The 12622-nt window shown below is 42.1% G+C and overlaps 1 protein-coding gene across 3 annotated transcripts in view; it reads left to right on the top strand.

Annotated features, from left to right (window-relative positions):
* The window catches only part of RNF144B (ring finger protein 144B), a 101210-nt gene that overhangs the window by 67507 nt on the left and 21081 nt on the right, over positions 1 to 12622 (top strand). For all 3 annotated transcript variants that reach the window (XM_065627145.1, XM_065627144.1, XM_065627143.1), the window contains exon 3: positions 10499 to 10603. In XM_065627145.1, the coding sequence (XP_065483217.1) occupies positions 10499 to 10603 (105 nt within the window). The remainder of the gene's footprint in view (positions 1 to 10498; positions 10604 to 12622) is intronic.

The raw sequence follows: 12622 nt of genomic DNA, 5'->3' as shown, positions 1-12622 counted from the left end.
GTATGTTTACATTTCGGTGGAATGTTGCTAGTAAGACAGGAGTTTTTCAAATAGATATAAACATTTTTGCTCTCTCTGTTCAGAGAAGAAAAAGCAGATGGCTTGCAGAACACACTTGCCATCTTACTTGGTAGCCCAGTCAGGTCTGAAGAGGCATTAGCCTTGTATTTCTCAACACTTGTTGCACTTGATGTAAGACTCCACTGAAATGTGAGATAAAGCACACGTTTACACATCCCAAGAATTTGGAAATGGCTATAGTGTACCTGATGGCTTGATTTCATTGTCTTTGGACTAGATTAATTTTGAGTGAAAGACTAGTCTCTGAATAGGGTTGGGCAGGGACGTGAGGTATATTTTATCAGCAAAAGTTTTAGAGGACTGCACTTTATATTATTCAGGTCATTTCCTATACCTATAAAACCTTTGCAGAGTGCCATGTTGTAGTGCACACTCTTAAATATATATATATTCAGCAATATATGTGTTGCTTAAGCTGCATGGTTTTATGCTAGTTGCCCCATTCCTAAAAGGAGAGGGGGTCTCAGCTGTTCCTGGTACTGCTTATCTTGTTTTTTGTCTTGCCAGTCATCATTCTTGGATGTTTGGTGGGATGTCCTTCCTACCTGCAGTCCCTTGTGCTTACCTTGTGTTGCAATTTGGTTTTCCTTGGATGCACCTGTGTGCAACTATGCAGGTTTTTGCCTCTGTGGTGGTCATGTGGCTCACGTATGTACGTAAAATAATTATGCACTGTGTCTGGCTACACCATCACAATGATACAAAATACAGTATTTTAGTGCACTTATATCTAGGTCCAAAGCAAACTAATAAACATCCTGACTGATATGCTTACAGAATTATATTTTGAATATTACACTTAGTTCTAGTCAGTTTTCCTACGCGTTTGTATCCTTTGCTCTTCTCCTTCTTCCCCCAGATAGCTCCAGGGGTGTGTCACTCGGGCAGGACTCAGGAGCGCTCGGCCAGGGTACTGCCAGAAAGGGATGGGCCAACCCCCCCGCTTTGCCTTTGGAGGGGGCACTGAGTGTTGCTCAGGCGTCCGTGCTCATTAGGCTGACTGGGAAGTATACATCTTGGAGATTCCTACCTTTTCCAAACCTGGCTGAAGCTGGGAAAACAGCTGGGAGAGATGATGAGCAGTGTGGTTGCAAGCACCTCGCTTCCTCATGCCAGAAGTGCCCCAGTAGCTGGCACAGCGTAAATCCCCCTTTGGAAGCAGCAGTGAGGAGTTTGGGATGAGCAGTAACACTGGAAGTAATAAGGGCCCTATGGAAGCCTGGCTGTGATTCTGTAGCCTGTAAGCAGTCGTAGAGGTGACGTTTGACCAGGTGTGGTGGGATTGCCCTGGTGGCAGTGATGACAGAAGGGAACCAGGGCAGTGCTCTTAATGGAAAACGTGGGTTTGGGGGTCAGTAAAAAAGCCAGTGTCAGCTTCTTCCCCACATGCCAACTCTGTTTGGTTTTGTCTTTCCTCTTTTTTTCCTCCTCCTCCTAAGCATCTCAGCGTCCTGATGAGAGCCAGGTGAGCAATAAATGGCATTACTGCTATTTGCGTCAAGCAGCAGCTTATATCCATCTTGTGTGATGTTTACTGGAACAGGGTTCAAGATGCCTGAGACAACACGTAACAAACTCAGAAAACAGAAGATGCTTTCATGTATTTGCGTCTGTTGTCAGCACATGTTTATGCAGAACTAGCATGATTCACTCATCTTTTTTTCCAAGCAGATTCTTTGTTGAGTCTTGTACTTCTGAGAAGTGTGTGTGGTAACTGAGTTACAAAATGTGCAAAAAAAATATGATCCACCTGTTTGTTGTTTTGGTGCACGCAGTGCAGTGCAAATGAGATTAAACTTCATGCAACCTTAAAAGGAGACATCAGTGTGCAGTGTTGAATAGAAGCACGGGCAGCTTCTGTGCCATCTTGGCTATTCTACAAGTACAAGGTGACCCAAAGGTGTTTGGGAGAACAAGATTTTCTGTGCTAGCTATGTGTGGCAGCAAGGCCAGTGCTAGACATGGGTGAAAAAGGCTCTTTTGCTGCTGTTGACAGCCTGGCACCCTGGTGAGGCAGGGCCCTGGGAGGCTGCAGCCTCTGAGAGAGGGGCTTACATGCTGCTGCCAACTACTTTTCCGAAAGGGGAAAGGGAAACCCTTCCAGAAATAGGAATTTCTCTGTTGCACTTAATCAGCAGGACATTCTAAGGCTCCTCTGCTTTCCTTAATCTTTTTAAGAGCAGCTGTGCATTGCCTTGCCTCCTTCGGGTAGCTAAATATTGACATTTTGTCCTTAGTGGTATAAAGCCTCAGATCGTTTGTGCAGGAGAGCACTGGAGAACTGGAGATAAACTGATGTGAAGGATCAGCATCATCAGCAAAAAGCTTGGGCAGAAAAACTTGACAGCAGGAGGGACCAAGTAGATCAAAGGCAAGGAGGAGGCAGATGACAAAGAGTGTGGGATTGCCTGCTAAATAGAGCAAATATACACGAATACTCCAGTAAAAGGCTACTTAGTCAAACTTGCGAATAAGGGAGAATTTGGATTTGCCTTCACCTAGCCAACACTGGGTTTTAGTATCCCTTCTGTTTCTTTGCGCTAAATTTCAAGAAGGGGTTTGGTCCACTTTTCTTCCTCATCTTTCCCCCATCCTAGGAGACAACTGCATGTGCTCACTGCTGCACCAGAACGCTACCTTCTCCTCTTCCTAAATACACCTTGTGCTGTGATGCCCCACTTACTTTCTATAAAGCTCACCTCAGGTTGTTTTGTGCTTCCACCCACAGGTAGCAAGCTGTCAGGTTTTGACATTCTGGATTCTTTTTTTTCCCAGCTTGGCATTTGAAATGTTTCAGAATAGCTTTGTTTTAAGGTTCTAAAAAATAAAATTCCCACACCTGCTAATACTGGCACTGAACACATAGCACTTTTATATTAATTTAAATGGTTTAAGAACTTCTTGCTTTCATTTCTGTGCAGATTCTCACCAAAGGCAGAGTTAGTAGGGGTACCAAAAGAGCACAAAGGTACCCATTGCCTTTTGATGGATGCTACTACTCAGGAAGAGGGGCTACATGCTTCTGAACTCAGAGGTGGCAGCATCTGGGTGGTGGCCAAGGGAAGACAGGTGAGGAAGAGGGAACTGTCATGTTTAATGACAGCACTGCATCAGTAAAATTGGTGTTATCTCCATTTAACAAATGAAGAAACAGATCTAAGTTGTCAGTGCCTTGGAGAACCACAGTGACTTACCCAGCATGTGACATAAGCCTCAGGGTCATGTCTATTTTGCAGCTGTTCGTAAGGCCAGGCTTGGCCTGACACAGATTTATTTGCAAGAGAAATGATATTTGTAGCTCATTTGGTTTTGGGAAGGGTAAGTTTCTCTGGTCCTGTTCTTGGATCCTTTTCTCTTTAGTGGTGCCACTTCGTGGCATCAATTAACAGGAACCTATGCTGACTTTTATTAATAGGAAAGGCTGCCAGGATGTGGCAAGTCATGTGTAAATTGGTTTTAGACTGTGTATCTGAGCAGAATCTAGCACTATTGGTGGTAGATCTTTTGAGACAAAGCTGATGACAATATATTGCTCAGATATATTTGAAAGATCCCCTAAAAATATCTTTTGGAGCCGTGGGTGGCTGCTATATTCTGGTCCGCTGTCATGTTTGCTTGGTGTTTTCACTTGGTCGTGACAAAATAAAATGCTTGTCAGTGATGTTATTCCTCGCCTTCTACTGATCCACAAGATGACCATATGCCATTTGAGGTTAAAGGGGCATTTTTTCACTTTCTTTCAAGCATCTTTCTCAATAAGGCTCTAATGTGGCCTGGTCTTCTATCCATTTGAAAGCAATTTCATTTACCACTGCATCTGGTCCTTAGCAGTCAAAATGTAGATTGGGCAATGCAAATGTATGTTTCATTGGACTTTTGTTTTTCACTTTAAGCCATGCCTATCGTAAGTTTGTCTGTAACGAATTCATAAATGGCTGTTTTTGTGGTGTACTTTTAAAAACTTTTCTTTAATTAGAAAAGCCTCACATTTTTCTTCCAAGTGAAGAGCAGATGCCTCCAAGCTAATTGCCAAGAGACTTAATTCATCTGGTTTCAAGACCTGTTGAGAAATACATGAGAGATTCCAGGAGTTTGGTTTTTTCCAGGAGTGCGATTACAACACATTGAAAGCAACTGGCCCATTTTAGAAACTGGACATGCAGAAGTGCAGATGTCATGACAATTATGAACATATTACTGAACGTTATGTAGAACTGTCATAAACACTATGCGTACTGCTTTGTATTTTAGTTTGGCGGTGTGTGTATATTTGAGTTCGCAACTGATTAAATGCAGAGTGGATCAAGTGGTTAAATTTAGAGTGCTGACATGAGCTGTCTCACCGCAGTCAATGATACTACATATTCCACATATTCCATATAAAACTACATCATTACAAGGCTACTTTGTCTTGTGTGTGCACTGAAGAACAGGTAACACTTATAAATCATAAGAAACAAATGAAAGCTATGTCTTATTGAACAAAAAGTTCAATATACTGCCTAGAACTGAAACAAAAACTAAATGCCTATCTGTGATCTGTTTTCAATCCTAAGATGCTCTGGAATACCAACTGAAAAGTTATGTTTTCTTTCCATTTACAGTCGTCTTTTTTTTTTTTTTTCTTTCACCTCCCCCGAAATCTTGAGTTTGTAAAAAGGCTAAAAAAATCCCAAACCAGTACTGTTTTGAGGACAAATCTGGAAGAGAGATTTTACATTTTAAATCAGTCTTGTGGATTTGAAGATGGAAACCCGAGGTTTTCTTAATTTTTCTGGAATTGAAATGATCAAGTTATACATTAGTAGGAAAGACCTTCCTCTGTTGGCAGGATGCATTCAATCATTTCTTGCATTTACATATTTAATGTAGATCATGCCCTAGTAGTGGTTAAGAAGTACTGTAGATCTGGTTTTTTCCCTTTCTGCAATTCAATTAAAGACAAATACCCTTAATTATTCTGTATCAACTGCTGCACAGTGGTTAGCAGCAATATCTGTAGCATTTGATGGTAAAACAGGCCAGCCCTTTCTGTTTCTTTCTTCTTCCTAGTCATCCTTCCACCTTTCTTAATAAAACTATCTGTTCAATTTGGTCATGTCACACATGTGGTTTCTTTTTATGCTTTCGCATCCAAACCAACGAGGCTGCATTTAGGGAGCTGCAGAGCTGCGTGCAGATGGGAGACGAGCAAGATAATGAAATGTGTCAAGATACTTGAAAAAGCAACGTGTAGGAATCATTGAGATTCATTTTTTGTCTCTGGTACAGAGATTATCTGAAAATGGCTTTGAATAGAAACATAAGATTTCACAGTGAAAGGGGTATAGTGCCTTTGTCACATCATTACCTAGCAACATAATACTCAAATTGTACTTTGAACTCGTTCTTATGTTAAAATGTAGAACTGTTATGGTCCCTTTGCAGATTCTATACATTGCCAAACAGACTTTTGTTTTTTTGGTGACTACATTGAAAATCCCTTCCATACAATAGGCTTTGGGGGGGAAAAAAGTTAACGCTACAGCTGCATGTAGAGAAGTGTTGAAATGAAGAATCCATGAATAACCTGAACAGAATGTTCTATTCCTGTGGCTCACAGCTGACCATATAAAACACTTTTGAAGATTAGAAGAAGTGTTTATTACAGAAGAATGAATTTTTCGTATTATTAGTTTGTGCGTTGCTGGATTTGGCTCTTCAGTGCTTTTTTAAAGATTCATCCTTCATGTTACAGCATACGCTTTCAACAGAGCCTTAGCTCCAGGAGAGGAATGTGTACTTGCGGCACACCTAAATATTTGCCTAAATCGTATCCTGCAACATAAAAAAAATAAATGCATTTATGTTGCATGTACGGTGATAATTTGATCCAGGTACTTTAGAGACCTTCACTTGCCAGATACTCATGAGTAGCATTTTGTGAAGTAGATAAATGGATACTGACCTTATTTTCTTAAGTAGAGGTAGGTGATGGCCTGAAAGATAAAAACAGTGTAAGAGGAAAAAAATTCTTGCCCTCAAATGCTTAGACAGCAAATTATTTGGCAAAGGTCTCATTATGCATGAATCTCAGGCAGAGAAAAAATTGTGGTACTGTTTCCACTGAAGTTGACAGTAGGCCAGCAGGAGTAAAATGTGCTTGGCAAAGTCAGATCAGCACCAAAACCTTCCATTAGGTGTACTGGGTTTTACTGGTGGAACTACATTATCACATTTGAATTGATCCCTCACGCTTGATTGCATCAGGATTTTGTTATGTATCCCAGAACACAGATATGTATATGATATAGTTACTCAGTGGGGAAAATCTGAATAAACTGAACATAACTGATTAGGGTATGCTTGCAGGTATGGAAGTTACAACCCAATCCTTGGGTTGATGTCTACCATTAATTTGAAAGGTGAATGTAATAGAGCAAAACCTCCTAATTTCATCTGTGGTCAGCACGATTGAAACCTGTTCAGCAAGACCTCAGTAGATTTTTAGTCTGTTGCCTAAACTATTCTGCCTTGATTATGTGACACTTTTGTGGAGACCTTGCTGTGCTGGTACGGAGGCCACTGCTGATGACTTGCTCTGGCCATGGAGAGTAAGAGGATTGTATGGCTGTCATTGTAAACCACAACTCCTGTGTTGTGGCCTCTCCAGCCACTGACCGCTCTCCCTGCTTGTAAGTTGCCACACTGCTGGAAATTGGTGGGGAGTGTAGCCTGAGGGTGTTGAGACCTGGTGATTTCTTCAATGTCAAGATTAAGATCCTTTCAAGGAACTCTAATACCACAGAAAGCTGAGTATCTTGATCGTACCTTCACTTTGTAGAGCAATTAAATAGCATATGCAGTGTGCGCTGTGCAGTTTTCATAACTGAGATACTGCTGATTTTTGTAGCAAAAACACACGAAAAGTCTTACCATTTTATGTCCATATAATCTATTTTCCATAGCGTGGGAGGACATAACTGCTGAGAAGATCAGTTGTGATTCATTATATGGACATTTGAATCCTCTTTTCATCACATTTGCAGCTTGTATATCTTTTCAAATACTTTTATTTGCCACTTTTCAAGTAAATAGCTAAATTAGTAGCTGATCTGTGAATAATAGTAAACCCCCTCTAAAAACAGCCTTACTGTTGAAGCGAAGGTATATTTTAAAATTTTAGTGATTTTTCCGCTGTCTATTCTATGCTAACTTGTGAAAGAGGGAACAAGAAGCTCATATCTTCATTCATGTACAGGCTTAGGTAAAAAGCTTAATCCTTCAGTGGTCAGCATTAAATGCTTCCTTCAAATTTCCCAGCACCTAAGTCCTACCATCAGCTTCTTGAATTGCACCCACTACACCATCCCATCATTTTTCTGTGAAACATTTGAAGATAAGTGTCACTGCACAGACCTATTTCTCTCCAAGTCAGCTTCTAAAAGCACAGCACCCTCTAAAAGTATCACAGAAGGCTCCAGTTGCTCACTTATCCTCACCGACAACCAAGCAGTGAGCTAGAAGAGAAGGAGAATCTAGATGCATTAGGAATCCTCAGAAATCTCTGTTCTCATGACTTGGTACCTCTAATGATTTAGATACTGCCTATTGAAACTGATTGTAAAATCTATACTGTGGATCGAAGCTCCTTAAGAGCTTCATGCCCATTCTTGCACGGAAGGGTAATTGTCAGTGCTCTGAGCTTCTGTCCTGGAAGTCTAAATTAAGAACAAGCCTCTGGGCTGCTGCTAGGCCTGCAGTAACTTCTCAGGCTTTGTCCTCCCTCTGTAACCAGCTGACCTGAGCTGCCCCCAGAATACAGATCCACTGTACCATCCTGTCAAAACAAATTACTAAATATCTGGCAGCACCACAGAGGAGACAGAAGGCAGGATCTTAGCAAAAGTAAAAGGTTGCTCTCCCATGCTTGCTGAAGAATTAAGGCAAACTTTCGTGCTTTGGCAGGAAGGAAACATTCCCCCTTCCCCAAATGCTGCCCTGAGACTTGATCCAGAAAGTAATCAGGTCTCCAGTGAGGAGAGGGAGTGAGATGTAAGGAGGTTGTGCTGGAGCATCACCTGCATATCTAAGAAGCTCACCCAACACGCTGCCCTATGTGCAGGCTTTGGGGAAGGGACTCGGAGGGCAGAATTTCCTGTTTGCATTGTTCATGGTGAAGGCTAGGTACAGGCACAAACCAGGGAGGAAATTTGTGCAGGGAGTGAGCACTTAGAATCATAGAATATCCTGAGTTGGAAGGGACCCACAAGGCTCATCAAGTCCAACTCCTGACTTGATACCCCATTTCCCCTGTGATATGGTCTGAAGTGTGTGGGCAATGCCAGGTGCTTAATGAACGTGGGGCTGCAGGAGCACGTCGCCCAGTCTCCATCTGCATCAGGAACGGCTCTGGGAGTCACCCTGGGCACTGGGGACACTCTTTTGGCTTTCCCTGTGCCGCTCACTGCCAATGCCCAGAGCGTGGTGACAGCTCCGGTGTCTCTGGGGCATCTGTTCCCGGGCTCCACCGTGGTTATGTACCTGCTTCTGCCTGCTGCTCTGTGGAAGAGCTGCCTGTGCTCATGGGGGGATTTAATCCAGTGGCTTTTTATAAGTGCTGTGCCTAGATGCCTTTGGGAGAGGTGGATGAGGAGGTGAGACAGGGCACTGAGGCTGCTTGAATAATAAAAGAATAGCTCCTGGTTAAATCTGGGCTGATGCTCCCTAGGGAGCTAATACTGCCTTCAGTTACTGACATCATTCCTTTTTTGCTCATCACCTGTATCTCCCTCACTTCTCACATACTGTTTGCACTAGCAATTCATTACAGCCTGCTCTGCTGCTTTCTTAGAGGGGTGTGTGCTGGATCTGAATCCATTAGTGCTTAATGAGCTAGATATTTAAAGCTTACCATTTAGGTTATACTCCTGCATTCTTCTAAATGAATACACTCCAAATATATACAAATCAAAAATAAGCTTGTTTAAAATGCCACTAAGTTAAGCTGATTCTACTTGCTTGAACTAATATCTCCACATAGTTCATCAGAAGTAACCAAAATGTATGGACGTGGATGTTCTATTTTTTAGAGTCCTAATTATCTTGACATTTAAGAGGGTACCAGCTTTCCAATAAAAATACAAATGAGGAAATGTCTTTAATGAGAGCCTGTTATGCAAGGCCTTCTCAGAACTGTCCACACTAATGCAGACTTGAATGTTAAATGCCTATAAATACTGGAAAAACGGTTTGTGAAGAGTCATGGAGCTTTACCAGAGCTGATGCTCTGAAAGGCTGTGATTTCCCCATAACCCACCTAGTAGCTTCTGAACTGGGTGCCTGTTCTGGCAGTTGGCAGAGAGGCAGAGGTGTCAAAGACCTTGTGCTTCGGCATATTTCTTGAAAACTGACAGGGCAATAAGGGAAGAAGGCAGCAGTACTGAGGAGGAGGAGAGGGTTATCATTGTTTTCTTAATAGTGATTTTCAATTTACTGTATGCTTTGCCATTGCTTTGAGGAGACTTGGTTGTTTTGCTTGATTTAGAAGTGAGCTCACTTACTTATTACCTGTGCAGTTTGGAGATACAATTCAGGCACTGCTCTTTGATCCTTTGCACCAGTTTTATGCCATGATTTTCTTAAAGACTCCATAGTATGTATTAAAAAGACAAGCTGAATATATTTGAAACTTGCAAAGCAAATAAAATGTGGGGAGAACCGAGGGCTTTTTTTTTTTTTAGGAGGGGGAAGGCCTGCCTTTTTTGTGTAATGAAATAATTTGGAAACATTCATAAGAAGGCCTGCATACTGGAAATGGTCTTTGGACAGCTCAGTAGAGTAGAGGCTGATGATAAATCATGGTAAACCATGGAAATTACCTGATCTCTGTGGGGCATTGAGGGAGGAGCGAAAGAACTGATAGCTACACATATTCTAGGGAAGATCATAACTTCCTAACCAGGTTATACACCCCCTTCCCTTTTTATGCAGCTAAAACACTAGTCTCTTTCTTGTAAATGAGGTCTCCTACAATGGAAGCTGCTAGCTGAAAGTCTGAACTAAGAACATAGGAGGAAAGACAAAAGAGCAAACCCTGTTTAATTAGGGTGAAAGATACACTCCCCCCCTAAATCTTCCAGTCTCAGTTCAGCAGAGTGTAGGGGTTGTTAGCACTGGAAGGTCTGACTCGGTGGCTTGGGTAAATGCAATGCTTGGCAGATGAAGTCATGTATAATTAATTGTTCTTTATTGCATTCTTTCCAATGTAATGACTTGTAGCATTCATGCTTGTAATAATTGATGTTTTCTGTGTGCATGAGCTTCAGGACAGCCAATTAAGGCAGTGGAAATGGTAGCTGTGCAGCATCTCTAGCATCTGTGTGTTACCAATATGTGGGCTATAACTTTTTTTTTTCTTTTCTTTACTTGTTTCTAGTGCCTAAAACAGTATGTGCAGCTGGCAATTCAAGAAGGTTGTGGTTCTCCTATCACGTGTCCGGACATGGCATGCTTGAACCATGGGAACCTACAAGAAGCAGAGGTATCAACACTTTATTATTTTTATTTTTTTTTAAACATACCCCCCCCCCCCGCCAAACTTCTCTATCTACATAATAAATATGATAATACACTTTTTTCCTCCCTTTGATTACCTTTAATGAGCTTTTGGCAAGAAGCCTGACTGACAAGAGGAACTTGAAACAAACAGATGTTTTTCAGCAGTTTTGCTCCTTTTCCCCTCCCTCTGTGCCTTGAGGAAAGGCTTACTTGGCATCCAGACAATCTCTGAATTACCCGTGCAGGTGACTTAACTAGAATATTCTGTATGTCAGAACTGCTGAGCCTCCATTAGTACTGTCAGTTAAATCAGATTTGATTTAACTGCAAACACAGAAATTCTTGTACCTCTCTTAACTCAAGAGCAAGAACTCAAACTGATGGTACACAAGGCCAGGATTTCTTTGTGCATGTTTATATGGGGCTGCAACAACCAATTTGTAGCCCAATATAAACATGCAAGACTCTAGATAGTTATATGGAAAGCAAGGTGTCTGCACAGCACTGGTGGAACTAGGTTTTGAGAGATATGAGAAGTGTCTTCATTCCCAAGGCAGAGATGGGAGAGGTTGAGAGCTTAGGTGCTAAATGAGGGTTAGGCAGAGCTGTTTGCACGTCTGGCATGTGCACAATCTCCCAGTGTACCTGGAACGTTCAGTTTGAAAGTTGGAGGTGGAGAAACCTGAGAGAAAACATGCTCCTCAGACCTTCTTGCACAGCTTGGGACAACGGGGCTCAAGGGGGCTGTAGATGGCTGCTGCCAGGTGGCCTCCCAGCAATGCGCAAGCAGCCTCCTGCCTGACTTAGGGCTGGTGTAAAGTTTCTGAGTTGGGCTTAGCGCCAAACCCATGAAACGGGGAGGAGCTGTTTGGCAGCGTGGCTGGAACCCTCATCCGTGCCAGCTGTTCTGTACATCTAGAAGGCTGTGGAAAACTGCTGGCAAACCTGATGTTGCCCTATGGTTATTCTCGCTGGCTTGCTTTGCGAGGCAGGTAGGCCCCTGCTGGGCCTGGGAACATGAACAGGGAAAAAAAAAGAAAAAGGGCAGGAAAAAAAGGTGGCGAAGGGATTTTGGCTAGTTTTGTGCATTCTCTCTGCATTTGTTTGCAGGGGCAACATCAAGGAGAATCAGATCTCCATCCTTGAACTGAAGAAAAGCAGCTTAACTTCCGGGTTCCCTTGAGCCCTATGTATACAGGTGACATAACTGTGGCAGAAGTATATAATCCAATTCAAATTCAATCAGTGGCAATGCAATTCCCAATACCAAAAATGCCTTTTTCTCCAGAAAAATTCAGGATCTCCTCTCCAGCATGCATTTGAAATGCTGTACTTAGCTGAATCAGGGCCCGGTTTTGGCTGAACCCAGATATTGTGCAAAGTAGGCAGCTCTTTCCCTTCCTCCTTTCTTCTGCAGAGATACAGAGGGGGCATAGCAATGTCCCTCCCACCTGTTGCACCAGATTGGAAGCAAAACTGCGGTGTTTTTTTTAAAAGAAAATTAACAAATCGTAGGAAGAATTCTGCTCTGTTAAAATGGGGTTATAATGCTATAGGAATAATGGAGATATATTTCCCCTTGGTAAAGCAGGAGGATGCTCCAGGGCATGTATTAATGGACCATTAACTTAATCCTTGGGTGCTTTTTGGGCTAAAGGCAGAATGACTAAACAGCTCAAATGTGCATTAGTGTCCTGTGGATGAATGAATGTTCTGATGCTCCCTTTTGGCGATGCACTTGAAACGCAGACCTTCCGCTTGAAAAGCAAACAGGCCCCCAACCTAGTTAAAATAGACTGCTTATGTATTTTACCAAACACCTATTTCTTTAAGGAAGAAAACCCACCACAACCCCAAGAACAATAGAAAGAACAGTTTGTCTCTGTTAATAATCTGAAAGATTAGTATGTAAGCTACAGATTATGTATGAGCTTTCTCTATTCTTTTTTCTTCTTTACGAAGGCTGTTACATGCGATAAATGTGGCCTTTAAAAGCTGTTAT

This window comes from Caloenas nicobarica, chromosome 2 (genome assembly GCF_036013445.1).
Source record: "Caloenas nicobarica isolate bCalNic1 chromosome 2, bCalNic1.hap1, whole genome shotgun sequence".
In the NCBI taxonomy this organism is placed as follows: Eukaryota; Metazoa; Chordata; class Aves; order Columbiformes; family Columbidae; genus Caloenas; species Caloenas nicobarica.
Note: the sequence above shows the minus strand (reverse complement) of the source record. Positions and strands in the feature narration are given on the sequence as shown.